This window comes from Myxocyprinus asiaticus, chromosome 31 (assembly GCF_019703515.2).
Source record: "Myxocyprinus asiaticus isolate MX2 ecotype Aquarium Trade chromosome 31, UBuf_Myxa_2, whole genome shotgun sequence".
Classification (NCBI taxonomy): Eukaryota; Metazoa; Chordata; class Actinopteri; order Cypriniformes; family Catostomidae; genus Myxocyprinus; species Myxocyprinus asiaticus.
This window is the reverse complement of record NC_059374.1, coordinates 39,829,569-39,846,634: the sequence shown is the minus strand read 5'-3', so window position 1 is coordinate 39,846,634 and position 17,066 is coordinate 39,829,569. Positions and strand designations below refer to the sequence as shown.

Sequence of the window (17,066 nt, the reverse complement as noted above, 5' to 3'; positions counted from 1 at the left end):
CTTTTTCTGCTGTAACCACTGGAGGGTCAACTTGGCCTTGTGCTTAGGGTCATTGTCGTGCTGGAAAGTCCAAGAGCGTCCCATGCGCAGCTTTCGTGCAGAAGAATGCAAATTGTCTGCCAGTATTTTCTGATAACATGCTGCATTCATCTTGCCATCAATTTTCACAAGATTCCCCGTGCCTTTAGAGCTCACACACCCCCAAAACATCAGTGAGCCACCACCATACTTCACAGTGGGGATGGTATTCTTTTCACTATAGGCCTTGTTGACCCTTCTCCAAACATAGCGCTTATGGTGACCATAAAGCTCTATTTTGGTCTCGTCACTCCAAATTACAGTGTACCAGAAGCTGTGAGGCATGTCAAGGTGTTGTCGGGCATATTGTAACCAGGCTTTTTTGTGGCATTGGCACAGTAAAGGCTTCTTTCTGGCAACTCGACCATGCAGTTCATTTTTGTTCAAGTATCGTCGTATTGTGCTCCTTGAAACAACCACACCCTCTTTTTCCAGAGCAGCCTGTATTTCTGCTGAGGTTACCTGTGGGTTTTTCTTTGTATCCCGAACAATTCTTCTGGCAGTTGTGGCTGAAATCTATCTTGGTCTACCTGACCTTGGCTTGGTATCAAGAGATCCCCGAATTTTCCACTTCTTAAGTGATTGAACAGTACTGACTGGCATTTTCAAGGCTTTGGATTTCTTTTTATATCCTTTTCCATCTTTATAAAGTTCCATTACCTTGTTACGCAGGTCTTTTGACAGTTCTTTTCTGCTCCCCAAGCCTCAGTATCTAGCCTGCTCAGTGCATCCACGTGAGAGCTAACAAACTCATTGACTATTTATACACAGACACTAATTGCAATTTAGAAAGCCACAGGTGTGGGAAATTAACCCTTAATTGCCATTTAAACCTGTGTGTGTCACCTTGTGTGTCTGTAACAAGGCCAAACATTCAAGGGTATGTAAACTTTTGATCAGGGTCATTTGGGTGATTTCTGTTATCAATATGATTTAAAAAGGAGCAAAACAACTATGTGATAATAAATGGCTTCATATGATCACTATCCTTAAATAAAATATTTTTTTTTTGCATGATCAGTCATATTTTCAAAATCAATGCAATAATTTCACAATTTCTGCCAGGGTATGCAAACTTTTGAGCACAACTGTATGGCGAAGTGGGTAATCACGGCGCCACCGAGATAAGCCTTCATACTCGCACCCCAGATTTGCACCCCGTATTTCGGGCCATAATAAACATATATAATACAATAAACAGCTCTTAGAGGGATGGCGGTACATCAACTGTTAGTTTGCCTATTTGTTCATGTTTAATTGTAGGTCCGTTTTTTATTTAAACCACCACAGCTGCAAGTTTCACATTACTCCCTAACTTAGATTAAATCAGATTTAAATCTCTTTAAAACTCCAAAAAGGGGCGCTATGTTGTGAAATAAGCTTACGCTTAAAATGTTAAAGTCTCTGAATACATAAGTCAGGCATATGTAGAATCGTTTGAAAGCTTTGAATCTAAACTTTTCATAGGTAACCATCACTTCTGCATTTGTTACATAAAATAACAAAATAAAGCCCGAAAACATATGCATCGCAAATCAGCGCCACCTAGAAGTCATGTGGTAGAAATAGGAATATGAATATAAAAGTCTTTCAAATAGCACTTAAATAGAAAAATCATATATGAAAGCAAATGAAAGCTCTCATTCTTAGGAATTATTTTGTTGCCCTAATACCACAGTTTGAAGGATTTGAAAAAGAATCACAAAGTGAAATATGATTTCTGTAAGACATCAAATACAAATGTCTCTTTCGCGCGATTACTGCTGCTGTAAGCCCCAAGGAGCTAAAAATGTTTCGTTTTCTAAAAAAAAAAATAGCCATTTTTTACTTGTCTGTGAGCTTGCTTGTGTGAATAATCCAATGTTATATCTTAGATGTCCACAACAAAATATCTATTGGTTTGGAAGCACGATTAGAGCTTGTTGCCTTTCAGTCTTCAAAGAAACACACCACGTCTGTCAAATACAGAGGCGGTGGTGTGCACGTGTCCACCTATGCGTTAGCAGCTCTTATCATGGACACGACCGGCCGAACAAAATACTTGTTCACCTAAAACTGAAGTTTAACAAATCGTTCACATGGGTATGAATCCTTTTTGGTGTAAAACACCAAGTGCCAATTATTTCTATTTGACCAAAATCCAAACTCGTTACAAATATAAATTGCAGAAAGAACCGAAATCCAAGATAAAGATGAATTACACATAATAAATCACAATTTTGGTAAATCACAACATTATCATATATCATAATAAATAATATATTTCCAGGACCTTACTTGAAACCCACCCTAATATGAAATCAGAAACAATACAACCAGTCGACTGTTAATACTTAAGATGAGGGCGAGCTAGCTTTATGTGTACAGAGAACCATATTTACAGTAAATGTGACAATGTGGAACCATCTACGATTCTTCCATGTCTTATTTCATGATTTGAAGAATTGTAGTAAGACTCAAGATAAACCACATGACATTTAATGTTCTCACCGCTCAGAGTTTCCTTCTTGATGGACGGAAGTCCTTTCTGTCTGCGTTCTCGCTCTCTCTCCCTTTCTTTCTCTCGCTCTTTCTCCCTCTCTCTCCTCTCCTCCGATCGTGCATGCGGTGAGCGTCTTTGGCGCTCTCTGGATCGGGACCTTGTGCGACGATGCCTCGAGCGTCGGGAGTGAGACCCGGACCTTGATCTTTGTGAACGCGATGACGACTGTCTCTGGGGAGACCTGAAGACACATGGCATTCAAAAGAGAAAAATGAAAAAAATGTAATTAAATCCTTGCCTTCGGGAAACTTAAATTCAAGCACACCCTTGAGACAAACCTGGATCTTGATTGTCTGTGTCTTCGATCTCTTCCATCCTGCCCTGAGCTATCTGTCTCAGCAGCTGAACCCTGAAAGACAATCAAAGACAAATGAGGTCTGACAGTCTGACTTAAATTACAAATTTACACATTTTGATCAACACACACACGCGCGCGCTATGTCTCCGCAGTAACACGCTCAACAAGCCACGTGCGTGGATTGACGGTCTCAGAAACGGAGGCAACAGAGATTCGTCCTCCGCCACCCGGATTGAGGCGAGTCACTACGCCACCACGAGGACTTAAGAGTGTATTGGGAATTCCAAATTGTGGAGAAAAAGGGGAGAAAAAACCCCAAAACAAAACAACACACACACACATACACAAAAACAGACATGTTATTCTTAAAGAGGTCATATTAATTTTCTTTCATTATAAGGTCCACTTTTAATGTTAGTAAAGTTGCCGAGCAGCCTCTTTTTTATGCTGCATAGCCACACAATGAATATTCAGAGTAGCTATGTATGAAGCACCACCCACACAGAGGTCACTGCCAAACCAAGCAACTTCCCATTGGTCAACACAAATTTGGGTGTCAAAGTTCACCAAAGTTGAACCCTACGTGGAATTTCCATGGAAAAATTCTTCGCTACCAGAAGTACTTCAGGCAGAATTCCTGATTGCGCAGATTCCAATTAAGATGACTGCATTTCGGCCATGGAATTTCGCCATGCAAAGGTAAATGTGACTGTGCCTTAAGAATCACACCCTTTGCATGTGAAATGAGTAAGAGCATTTCGGTCAGCTTAAACATGCACATGCACACTACGGCCCTTATTCATGAAACACGAGCAGAATGAATTTGTGTGTAAATCGTTCGTAAAGCCGTTCTGACGCCCTGGATTCGAACTCGTGACTCCAGGGGTGGTAGTCAGCGTCAATAATCGCTGAGCTACCCAGGCCCTCGAACTGATGTCAAACCATTTTTATTGACTTCTTGAACTGTTTGATTAACAAAAGAGCGTCATATGACAGCAAAAACATGAGGTTTACTGCAAGTCCTCACTTTCTTTGAGACGCTAGAGATTGCTAAATAAAAATTGTACTATGTAAATGCACTTCATTCATAAAAACAATTTCTTTACTGTTCTGCATAGATGTTAACAGCATTTACAAGCCAGTCTGGTGCCTTCCTTAAATGGCGTTTTCATGGGTGTGGATTTTGAGAATTGTGAATGAACGTGCACACCGCCCCTATTTACACATGTTTGGAATTCACTAACATACACATGTTTTACTAACAAATCTGGGGAGTACAAAGCATTTGTGAATCCGGCTGAAAATTTTGGGGGAGGTCCATTTTACGTGTAAATTACTCCCAATTTACTCACGTATTTATGAAAGTTTCATGAATGGGACCCTGTGACCGCTTTTTGATGATCTTTTAGAACAGTCTACGGAAGGCACCTACGACGCGATCAGACGAGGACTGTCCGCGTGTCGAGAAAATTGAGTCGAGAAGTATACTTTGGCCTTTAGGCAGATATGTTTATAACTACTAAAGGTTGAGAGTTCAAGCTGTTCTGTACCTGGGGCGACTGGGTAGTGGGCTGTGTGCTGCTGTCAGTATGTGTGCGAGGTGTGTTGTCTGTTATCTGCTCCTGAACTGTTGCTGAGAACTCCTGAACCGCTGCTGGTATCCCATGAGATGCCACCTGGCCCTGCATCTGTATCTGAGTCTGAACACGAGAAAACATTTCAATAACACACGTGCATCAGTTATGATTTCTATTATTCTTGGTATGCATTTACTCTGTAAATAAGAGAAACTGCAACATGCTCAAATATAGTTGTTGATACAGATAAATATATACCTGGTTAGCTATTTGGCTTAGAAGGTGAGCTTGCAGGGCTTGCTGTAATTCAGGGGGGAGGTTTCTGCTTGACACAAAACAGATTAATATTAATAAGTGGTTGTATGAATAAGTTATGAATGACATGGGATGAGAAATGGGAGTTTGCTGTGTCCTACATGGTAATAGGAGCAGCAGCGGGTGGCTCAGGCTTTTCCTCAACTGGTTCTGGTTCATCGTCATAGTCAAATCGATCCAGCAGAGTCTACGAACACATCAAACATCATATAAAAAGTCTGATAAAGGCAAGGAACTAAATAAAAGATTCCATACTGTGCTTATTCTTCTATCTCTTGGGACAAATGAACTGCCAAATAAGGCTCCACCCATTTCCCCCCCACACTTTTTCCTTAACCAGACAAGCCCACCTTATCTGATGGGATATTGGTCATTTCAAAACAGTTGAGGCATCAAGCTCAAACCCCAGGACTGTTTGAGGTGTGGTACCTTAGCTAGTGATGTCTTCTGCTCAGTGGGCGGGGCACTGGGCAGAGAAAGCCCCGCCCCACTGCTCTGTTGCAGAGTCTGGAGCAGCTGCTGTAACTTAAAAACAAAACATTAAATTGATATGGTTATTAATGAATATATGATAACATATTGCATACAACACAGCTGTTTTCTACAAAATTGTGAAATGGGTTTCGTGAAAATCAACCGATGAATTCATGTAAATGAAAAACATTTATAGTTTGTCTCCATTTACTAATGCATAGCAGTATTAGTGTGTAGTGAGTGTTGTTACCTCTACGCCCTGAGTGCCCTGGAGAAGCTGGGCGACAGCAGCAAGGGCCACTGGGTTCTGAATGGTGGGCTGGGCTGTTACCGTGGCAACAGCTGGTACAGGCTGTGGTACAGGCACTGGTACAGGCAGAGGTGCAGGCAGAGCTGCAGGCTGAGGTGCAGGCTGTGGTACTGCCATCAGCGCAGCTGGAGGAGCTACAAACAGCCCAGTTTAACAACAGAGATCAATCTACAGATCAAAGCACTGCAGGTTGTTCGTTTGAAACCAATTTAGATACAATACCAGCACAGTAAAGTGTAATAGGAACATGTACAGCTTAATGCAGAAAGACAATCTCAGAATTACACAGAACAAATAGAGAAACCACTGAAATAAAAAACAGAAATCAACAAACACTTTTAACATAAACCCTTTCTTTGGCATTCTCGCACTTAAACCACAGATGATCAAAAATTTCTCATTTAACTGTGTGGATGTTTGCATGTTATCTTTATGATTATTTACCGCTCACTGTGGTTCCATTCTCTAAGACAGGAAGCACTGGAGCTGTGGCCATATCTAACAGTGGCTGTATGATGTCCATGCCAAACACCTCATTCTTCTGCCATAGATTCAACACACGTAATATCTTCCCCTTTATTTAAACAAAGAAAACACATGATCAAAATCCATCACTGAAATTCACCTGCACAGAAACTCTTCACTGGAATTTCGCAGAATGTTCTGGATATAAGAATTCAGTACCTTGTCGTCAGCTGGGCATTGATAAAGGTTCTCAAATGTTGCGTTAAAGTTTTTCAAAAACCTTGGGGCAAACACATCTTTGTCCGCCCCAAACTGGTGGCGGGACTGTCTAATAATTGAGTCGACCACATAGAGACCAGCGACCTTTAGATCTGGTTTACACTAATGGAAGAAAAAATAAGAATGTAACACTCAATCTTTACTTTCCCAAAAGAGCATTGAGCAGTACAGTATTTAGTTTTTTACATACCCTCTTGATGAACTTCTCCACGATTTGAACAACATGCTTGTAAAGCTAAAATAAAAAAGAAATCGTAAAAACTCAAGTCACAAAAGAAAAATATCGTTATAATGTTAACCAAAATGTCAGTGTTATATATTTGAAAAATGGTCAGTCGTGGTTTAACATGTACAACAAAACACCAATAACACCGTGTAACAATTATTTTTTTTTTTTTTGTGGTTCCTGGGTAGTAATTTCCTAATTGCTTATGCCTCAAAAGTATAGAAAATGGCTATTATTCCCCACAAACTTTGCTTTTGTGACCAGGACAGTGATATTTTGAAATTTACCTATTTTCCAGAACATTCCAGATAGATTCAGTGCTGTGTAAACTTGGAGTAACTTTCTAGAACTTTCCAGTAATATAAATAAATAGTAGTATAAATACAGGGGCCTTAAGCCCACCAGTTCAGTTTAGTTCCAGCTGCCTAAGTGGATACATATCAAGACCTTGCTGGATGCCTTGAAGTATGATGAGTACGGCTGGGAGGTCATAGGAGACTTCAAAATGGTGGCATTCCTGATGGGTCTCCAAGGTGGTTTTACCAAGTTTCCCTGCTATCTTTGCCTTTGGGACAGCAGGGACACCAAGGCACACTACCACAGGCAGGACTGGCCACAGTGGATCGAGTTCTCTGTGGGGAGGAACAATGTCAAGTGGGAGCCACTGGTGGACCCCCAGAAGGTGCTGATGGCACCACTGCACATCAAATTGGGCCTTATGAAACAATTGGTCAGAGCTCTAGATACGGAGTCGGCAGCCTTCAAGTACCTTCAAGACGTCTTCCCTAAGCTGTCCGAGGCAAAGGTCAAAGCCGGTGTCTTCGTCGGACCAATGGAGTGCAATGAATTCCCCAAGAAGCTCACTAGTAAGGAGAAAGTGGCTTGGAACAGATTTGTCGCAGTGGTTTGGGGCTTCCTGGGCAATCACAAGGCAGAAAACTATGTGGAGCTGGTTGAGACTCTGGTGAAGAACTACGGAACAATGGGCTAAAGGATGTCCCTCAGAGTCCATATCCTTGATGCTCATCTTGATAAATTCAAGGAGAACATGGGAGCGTACTCAGAGGAGCAAGACGAGCGCTTCCATCAGGATATACTGGACTTTGAACGCTGCTAACAAGGACAGTATAACGAGAACATGATGGGAGACTACATTTGGGGGCTGATTCGTGAAAGTGATTTACAGTATAATCGTAAATCTCGAAAGACTACTCACTTCTAAATCTTTTGTAGTCATTTTTGTATTACTTTAGTAATATATGTTAATTTGGATTCATATGTTGTTTTTTCTGACTTTATGTGAACGAAAAGACAAATTCACCCGTTTTCTCACTGGAAATATGTACATTTCAAAATATCACTGTCCTGGTCACAAAAGCAAAGTTTGTGGGGAATAATAGCCATTTTCTATACTTTTGAGGCATAAGAAATTAGGAAACAACACTTACTACCCAGGAACAAAAATTGTGTTACATATCAGCTCAGTATATATTTAAGAGTTTTTATATAAGGGCATTTCTTTAACTTCTGGTTAAAGGTGCCCTCAGTATTTTTTCCTCATTAAAAATGTTTAACTCCTAAAGACGTGAATTGTAATTTTGAAATATATGTAGAAACTCATGAGCAGTCTCATTAAAATGAAGACTCACCAGTAACCTTATAAAAGCTTAGAATAAGTTTTATTCTACATGGAGAGGGTCCGCACATGGGGGCTGCCACTAGCTGAATACTACTACTTAATCTCTTAATCTCCCAGACCCAGATTTTCAATATTATTTTTCTCTCCCCTTTTCTCCCCTATTTAGCATGCTCAATTCCCAATGCACTCTAGGTCCTCGTGGTGGCGTAGTGACTCACCTCAATCCGGGTAGCGGAGGACGAATCTTATTACGTGGCTTGTTAAGCGCGTTACCGCAGAGACCTAGCACGTGTGGAGGCTTCACGCTATTCTTCGCGGTATCCACACACAACTCACCATGCACCCCACCGAGAGCGAGAACCACATTATAGCGACCACGAGGAGGTTAACTCAACGTGACTCTACGCACCCTAGCAACCGGGCCAATTGGTTGCTTAGGAAGCCTGACTGGAGTCACTCAGCACACCCTGGATTCGAACTCACGACTCCAGGTGTGGTAGTCAGCGTCTTTACTTGCTGAGCTACCCAGGCCCCCCCAGGCTTTCAATATTAAAATATATTTAAAAAAAACTCTATTATAAAAATACAAATGATTTCCTGTTTTAAACTATGACGATCTACACCACACAATAATAAACAAACCATTTCAGTATTTATTGTGAAAATGACTTATTTTTTTTTCCCCAAAATTTAGGACTGTCCCACAGTTGTGGCATCATTTCCACTACACCAAACAATTTTGCCCCTAAAAAAAAAAAGCTTTTTCAAAAGTTAGTGTACTTGTTAACCAATTCAACAAAAGTGTCAGTGAAGAGCATGCTTGAGATGAAATATGAGAAGTGATGTTTGAAGATTATACAGTTTAACTATTAACCGCGATTATAAATATCACGGTTAAACTGTAAGAATTTAGTATCAATGGTTAAAAACCTTGAAATGCTTTATTTACATGTGGCAAAAATATTAGATATAATATACAAATATATAATATAAAAGAGTTTTTCGTAAGATTTTGTAAGTCTAAATGGGAAAACTCTTGTGCCTGTGTGGGTACTGGAGCTGTTGCTATGGTTACGGACTGTGGCCACATGGTGCTTTAATGGCCAGGTGTTGCGAACTGAACGTGAACTTTCAAATCACCTGAAACTGAAGCTTAAACACACAGATTCAAAAATATAACAGAGGAATTCGATCTACCAGACACATATTCATCAAAAAAGTGACTTAAATCGGCTGTTGGGGAGCATTTAAATCACTGACTGAAGACGACGGATGTAAAACATGCAAACAGAATCATAGAAAGATAAATATTCTACAAATGGGACAGGACGCTCCACTAGTCGTCCAACAACAAACTAGTAAGTTTAATATTTTTAGCTGTGGTGATTTTAAAGTGATGAATTAAAGATGCCACTTTTTGTATTGTTTAAGCATGCTAACAGCACATGGTGCATTGTGTGTAGTTACTATAAGAGAGTAAATTTGAAAAGTTGTGTCATAAATTGTCCTCATTATTCAAAGCATTGGCTTCTGTCCAAATTCACAACATTCAACAATAAACACACACCACAGAATCCCTATTTGTGAGCAGAATATTTTTATATGGGTGTCATTTTGAATCAAGCTGTAATTTTGCCAAATAATACAAAAAGTCTAAAAATATTATTAAATTGTGGATATTTAAGATACATCAAATGTTAGCTACGAAATTAGCCGAACTAATCCAATCATTAAAAATGTCATTTCCAGCACAGAATTCTATTAACACAATATAGAATTTGAGATGTGGTGGAAATTACACTTTGGTGGAAATTTTCATGTCATTCAGAAAATAAACCTTGCACACCTGAGAGATTTATTGGTAGGTGGGTAAATGACATGACGCTCATTTTTTCTGGGGTTTAAATGTAGTGACCGACCGATATATCGGTCGGCTGATATTAGCCTTTCACCGATATATCGGTATCGCCGTCTATGTTCACCGATACGCACAGATATGAAAATTTTTTTCAGAACATATAATGCAGAAAACAATGCTTTAGAATTGGTGTCATAGCGCAGTTTGTCCAGCAGAGTGCACTCCGACTCCATTGTTTACAGAGCTGACTATGAGCAGCCAGTGGCTCTGCAGACAGGGCGGAGTCAAACGGTGTCTCGGTAAGTTAACTAGTTTGTGAAATACATTTCACTTAATAAACAATGACCCCATCATTTTCCCTTTTCAATATAATGTTAACCCTGTCCCTGACAACCATGTCACTCATGTCTGTTTGCTGTTAGCCAGCTATAGTTTGTCAGTGCAGTAAATAATGTAGCAGATTGAAAGGTAAACATAAGAGCATCTTTTTGCAGCTCAGCAGACAACAGTGCGGTGGTGGATTGTGTCTGTTGAGTGTTGATTTCACGCTACGCTGTTACCTAGTTGGTGAGACGCAATGCTGGTCCATGTTTCACTCTCTGTGACAACGAGCTTATAGCTAACTAGCTAACCACGTAGCTACTTTCATTGCTTTTCAGCTGAGTGGAAGCTAATGTGTAAACATGTATTCACCAAACTGTTTTGTTCAGGATTCACAGTTTGGTACCCCTTCAACCGAACAATTCCAGTCGTTGCATTTATAAAATGTAATATTTAAAAGTCTGGTTTTCCACCGTTGAAAGTTTCCCCTGAACTTGTATAGCAGAATACGGTGTAACACCACTGCTTATCTGTTTATCTTGACTCGGCAGTATTAATAAAGTCAGCATTTGACTGATACTAAACAGTAATACTGATGTTTATTTAGCTATTTCTTTATTTTCATTTATTCTTTATTTTAATGGTCAGCATTTGACTGATACTAAACATACAGTACTGATGTTTTTTAAGCTATTTATTGTATTTTTATTCTTTATTTACTCAGTGTTAATTTCTAGAATTTGTTGAAAATCTATAATAATAATGTCAAATATTCTTTGATAAAAATATTTGTTTAAGAAAGCAGCCTTCCGAGTACCTTTGCATAGTCATATCGGTGCAAAATCGGTGAACAATCCACATAGAAAAGGTCTGTTTTCATTCTAGCTCAAAAATTAAATATATCGGCCACCATATCGGTAATCGGTGAATTTTCCCCCTCTAAAATCGGTATCGTCTCAAAAATCCCATATCGGTCGGGCTCTATTTAAGTCATAAATGTCATGTTGTGTAACCGTCCAGAGACGGTAAAAAAATCTAAGTGTCATTAAAAGCTGAAATTCTTAAAAAAATTTATGTTGCCATGGGTTGTGCTGAATAATCCCCAAATAATACCCAAATATACCCAATACCCAAATAATATTTGGGTATTTTATTCCCAGCAAATTTGTGTAATGTAGAAAAGGTTTTTGAGTGATGTTGGCAGGTGGGCTTCATTACATTTATCTATGTTTGGGAAGGATATTGTTATTAAAATGAACTGTATTCCAAAATTCAACTACCTGCTACAGTCTCTCCCTATAGATGTCCCCCTCTCTTATTTCAAGCAATTTGATAACATAGTGAAGTCCTTCATTTGGAAAGGTAAATGTCCCAGATTACATTTCATTAAGTTGCATAGGCCGACTGACAAAGGTGGGCTAGGCCTACCCAAGATTTTGTTTTATTATTATGCATTCGGTCTCAGACATTTGGCTCATTGGTCGCTTCTACTTGAGAGAGCCCCTCCCTGGTTTTATACTGAACAGGAAGTTCTTGCCCCTATTTCGCCATTGCAAAGCCTTTCTATCAAACTAACCGGAGAAGTTAAGTTGCACCCTGTTATCCCGCATTTGTACTCGGTATGGACAAAAGTGTCCACAGTGTTTAATTCGGACATTTATTTAAATGTTGCCTTGAGCATATAGCTGAACCCAAAATTATGTATTAATAAGTCCCCTTTCTGTTGGTCAGAGTGGATTGTGAGGGAGGTTAATACGCTCGGTGACCTATATGAGAGTGGAGTGTTGAGATCCTTTGAAAATATGGTTCAACATTTTGAGATTCCCAGATCTCAGTTCTATAGGTATTTACAGCTGGGCCACCTGCTCTGTACTATTTTTGGGAGTAGCATACACCCCACTAAAGCGGCAGATACTCTGGGAATGGTGATTACTGCTTTTGGAAAAGGTCATGAGGCATCAGTGTATTACTCCCTGTTAATACAGAGTCTGGGGGACGGAGCTTTAACTTCTATCAAGAGATTATGGGAGAAAGATTTCAACTTGGTATTGGAGGAGGGAGAGTAGGCTAGGATTCTAAAAAACATCAAGTCTACATCTAGAGACGCAAGGGTTTGCCTTATGCAATTCAAGATTTTACATAGATTCTATTGGACCCCCTCTAGGTTGTATAGGCTTGGTCTTAAAGTCACACCCACCTGCTGGCGATGCCAATCAGAAGATGGGGACACAACCCATGTTTTTTGATGGTGTGTTAAGATCCAAGAATTTTGGTTAAAGGTTCAGAGTTTTATGTGTGATGTATTGGGCACTCAAATTTCATTTTGCCTAAGACTCTGTATTTTAGGAGATGGGGCGGTCATCTCTCGGGGAGGAGCAGTGGGAGAGAAGTTTAGCTTTAAATGTGTGTGATTATATATTTTGTGTGTGTGTGTGTGTGTGTGTGTGTGTCTATAATCTTGTGACCACAGGGATATTGTTGAGGGTCAGGGTGGGGTTGGGGATTGGGAGGGGTAATAGTGGGGGTTGTTTTGCTTTTCTTTGTTATCTATATGAATCAATACAAAATGTTAATCAGAAAAGAAAATAAGCAGTGAAACAATTTTATTTTAAAATATGATTTATATTTGTGTCCACCAAATCAAAGTAATGTGGTGTAACCAACATGTAGGTAGCAATTTTATTTTTTATCATAAAACAGAGAAGATCTCTTTAGACCCACAAGGCAAATCATTATTATGTCATATCATTAAATATCAATATTTTGACATTTTTACGAAAAGGCACATTTAGCTCAGGTCATTTGGTATAACCATGAGAAAACTTCTTGATATTCTTGACTTTAAAATTTGTGATATTTGTAAAAAATATTTTTCACCTTTACATTTTTGTAAATAATGATTAAATTGCGTACACTCATGTATTCGATGTGCAAAAGAAACTATCTCGATAACTTTTACTTGATAGTAACACCTTATTACATTTTGAAAGTCATTAAATCAATTTGTTTGCAGAAAATGCAATGAAATTAAAAAAATTGTTTTTTAAAACAACACGAACTCAAAGATTACTATGAACAAGACACACTAGACAATATTTCTAATTTTTATTACCTCCTTACCTTATTTGCCAATGACCCATGTGCGTTAGACATCAGCTATTAAAAAGTACGAAAAAATGGTACACACTACCATAGCTTGCAAAGCTGCAAAAACAATCCAAATTTATGTTGCAATAAAATTTTGATTGTTGAAGCTATGGTAGTGTGCTGGATTTTTTTATTATCCTTTATAATGACATTCAGAAGAATTATATATAAAAATGACAAATCTCCTGTGATGCATGTACATACATTTTTGGACATTAGTTAATAGACAAATTAAAAAAAATAAATAAATAGCCAAAAAAACAGAGAGACTGTGAAAATTATTTTAATGAGACATTACTTTCTAAAATCCACAGTGCTAAAAGTGCCAGAAGTCAAAGGAACACCATTAATAAACTGAAAACACAATAAAATTGAGTTTATATGAGATTTTGAAACTATTTTTTCCTCCTTCCCTGAATAAGAAACACTTAAGGCATTTACATGACTGTAAAGGTTGTCATCTTATTATTATCTTTCAAAAAAATCCAGAATTTATCCAAATTCTTCCCAATTCAAAATGAAACAGACCATTCAAATAACCGTTGACAATATAGCACTCTGATAAGATTCTTTCCTGGAAACAAAATGCCTCTCTTAACTTACCTTAATAGCTTTTATTCCTGCTTTGGTTACAGACATCATTTTGGCTCGAGAGATCGGGGGTGTCATGTCTATCATGGACAACATCTACAGGGAGGAAAGAGGAGCAAGGAATGTGAACACATTTGCCCTGAAAAATAGATAGTTTACAACCAAAAACACAACCGAAGTGCATCAAATTCTTATCCATGATCTCGAATATTAAAATGAGAGGAAACACCTTCACTAGAAAATAGTCTGCTCATAATAGCCCCACAATAAAAACGGAGTTGTTTGTTCTCCAAGGCTTTTAATTAACCGTGAGCTGAGATTTGTTTGTCCCCTTGTTTAGTATGCTTATTTGATGTATTTATACTTATGCTTGTTATTGTTTGTTTTTTCTCTCCTCTCCTCTACTTACTTACTTATTTTATTGTACAGCGCATTGGTTAACAGTCCGTTGTTTTTAATTGTGCTTTATAAATAAATTGCCTTGCCTAAAAATGACAGCAGATCTATCTTCAAACATTAATAACAGCACCCACACTATAAAGTACTCCTCGCTGCAGACTGTAGTGCGATGACATAGTGCAGGGGTCGGCAACCTATACTATAAATCTAATCCCATGCGTATTGGATTTTAGTGACGTAGTGGATCTAATCCCATGCATAGTGGATTTTAGTGACGTAGTGGATCTAATCCCATGCATAGTGGATTTTAGTGACGTAGTGGATCTAATCCCATGCGTATTGGATTTTAGTGACGTAGTGGATCTAATCCCATGCGTATTGGATTTTAGTGACGAAGTGGATCTAATCCCATGCGTATTGGATTTTAGTGACGTAGTGGATCTAATCCCATGCGTATTGGATTTTAGTGACGTAGTGGATCTAATCCCATGCGTATTGGATTTTAGTGACAGTGGATCTAATCCCATGCGTATTGGATTTTAGTGACGTAGTGGATCTAATCCCATGCGTATTGGATTTTAGTGACAGTGGATCTAATCCCATGCGTATTGGATTTTAGTGACAGTGGATCTAATCCCATGCGTATTGGATTTTAGTGACGTAGTGGATCTAATTCCATGCATAGTGGATTTTAGTGAAGTGGTAGATGTTTTAATGTTCTGTTTTATTACTGTAGTGTATTTAACTGCCATTAATATAGTATATATTCATATAAGACACATACATTTATATATTAGGGCTGCACAATTAATTAAAATAAAATCGAGGTATGACATTGTGCGATAATTTAACCTCAAAGGGCAACGATGATTTAATTAAATAAATCAAGCTGTTCGCTTCAAAGTCTATGCATGCTGCTCTGTCCTGTCTGTATTGTATATAAGCATTATTATTACAGTGTAATATACAAATACTAATAATTCACCCCATGGCATTTACAGCGGAGAATGTTAAAATGAGTGGCACATTATAGTGAGTAATATAAGTATATTGCTTAATTTATATATTTGTTTTCTATGGGTGAAGAGGAAAACAAGGAAAAGCAATTTACGAAATGCATCGTTATGACCATTTTTAAAAGATAAGCTATATTAAACAAATGCCTCAGTGTAATACTTTAATACTAAGTAGTAATGTACTCAGTGTAAAGCATAAACATGCACTACGTCACCAAAATCCACTACGTAATCGCGCTACAGTCTGCAGCGAGGACTCTCTAAATTTCCCTCCATTACAAGAATTAATATAAACATTTATAAAGTTGCGCAAGTATCTGATCCAATAGGGGGCGCCACTGTTATTCTCTCTATAACAAACAGACAGGCCAAGAGTACATAAACCACATACATACACTATATCGTTTATTCGAGAGATATATACTGAATGTTTGACAGATGAGTGCATTTTGTCCACTAATTCATAATCCAAGTCAAATTTTAATGCATCCATGTTTGACAGCACGAACAGGTGGAGGTCACTAAACAAACAAACAAACAAACAAACAAACAAACAAACTTAATTCACATTCATTTCAGCACATACTACATGTGATTCACTACGTGTGAGCTCTTACTTGAATTTAGAACGTCAAAAGGCAGCAATATGGCCAATTTCCCTTCATGAATCTCAAATATAATCACAAAATAACGATTGTTTTTGGAGACACTCGCGCTCGGCTAATGCTAACAGGCTAACAGGCCTATAAATCGCTAGATTCTCACCTCCCCGTTAAAGGCGTTCACCGCATCCATCTCCATGGTCTTTATTAATTCAATATGCCTCTAGATGTATTCTCATGGACCAAAATAAACATGTGTGAAAATAGATAATTGCGTTGAGGCCGCATGAGATTCGAGACGCGTTCAGACGTGATGAGCGTGCATACCTGCAGCGCCGCACACTGGACTGGAGAAGAACTGCAGCTGGGGACTAAACACTGTTCAGTGCTAAGTTGTTCATGAGAGGTTCAAGCGCGAAGGGATGAAACCAGGGGCGGACTGGCCATGGGGAGAACCGGGACTTTTCCCTGTGGGCCGGCCGCGAAACGGGCCGAACTGGCGGCGATAAGCTGGAACGGGCTGTCCCATTTCTATGTAAAATCCAGGGCCGATTCTCTTCCCAGTCCGCCCATGGCTAAAACTCTATTGTATTTGTAAGGATTATTATTATTCTGCCTTAAAACTGACCGTGCAGACCAAACTGTAAAGCCTAGAGACTTGAAACCAAACAAGCACAGGAAGATTCAGCAGAGTCTCAGTATGATAAGTTATCAAAGGAATTTTGAACTTTCGATTCATGGTCAAACAGGTACATCAAAACGTATATAGTGGGCGTGGCCACTTTATTAGTAAAACAATTATAACTCATGAATGGAATGATGTATTGTCACCAAATTTGGTACACATATGTATGGGGCCATTCTGAGGACACACACAAATGCGTGCCTCTGCTTCTTGGTGGAGCTATAATAATTTCTAAAAATGGCTC

The 17,066-nt window shown here is 38.8% G+C and overlaps 1 protein-coding gene across 3 annotated transcripts in view; it reads right to left on the bottom strand.

Annotated features, from left to right (window-relative positions):
* Positions 1–16,468, bottom strand: part of LOC127422224 (SR-related and CTD-associated factor 4-like) — a 58,113-nt gene extending 41,645 nt beyond the window's left edge. The window contains exons 1-12 of one of the 3 annotated variants that reach the window (XM_051665569.1): positions 16,301–16,468; positions 14,133–14,216; positions 6,529–6,573; positions 6,279–6,440; positions 6,039–6,168; positions 5,535–5,728; positions 5,240–5,335; positions 4,912–4,997; positions 4,754–4,817; positions 4,469–4,618; positions 2,899–2,969; positions 2,569–2,801 (exon numbers count right to left, since the gene is read on the bottom strand). In XM_051665569.1, the coding sequence (XP_051521529.1) occupies positions 2,569–2,801; positions 2,899–2,969; positions 4,469–4,618; positions 4,754–4,817; positions 4,912–4,997; positions 5,240–5,335; positions 5,535–5,728; positions 6,039–6,168; positions 6,279–6,440; positions 6,529–6,573; positions 14,133–14,216; positions 16,301–16,336 (1,351 nt within the window). In that variant the 5' untranslated portion in view covers positions 16,337–16,468. Of the gene's footprint in view, positions 1–2,568; positions 2,802–2,898; positions 2,970–4,468; positions 4,619–4,753; positions 4,818–4,911; positions 4,998–5,239; positions 5,336–5,534; positions 5,729–6,038; positions 6,169–6,278; positions 6,441–6,528; positions 6,574–14,132; positions 14,217–15,930; positions 16,039–16,152; positions 16,181–16,300 lie in introns of those variants that run through there. The other 2 variants (XM_051665571.1, XM_051665570.1) reach the window with 2 other exon arrangements.
* Between the last annotated feature and the right edge of the window lie 598 nt (positions 16,469–17,066).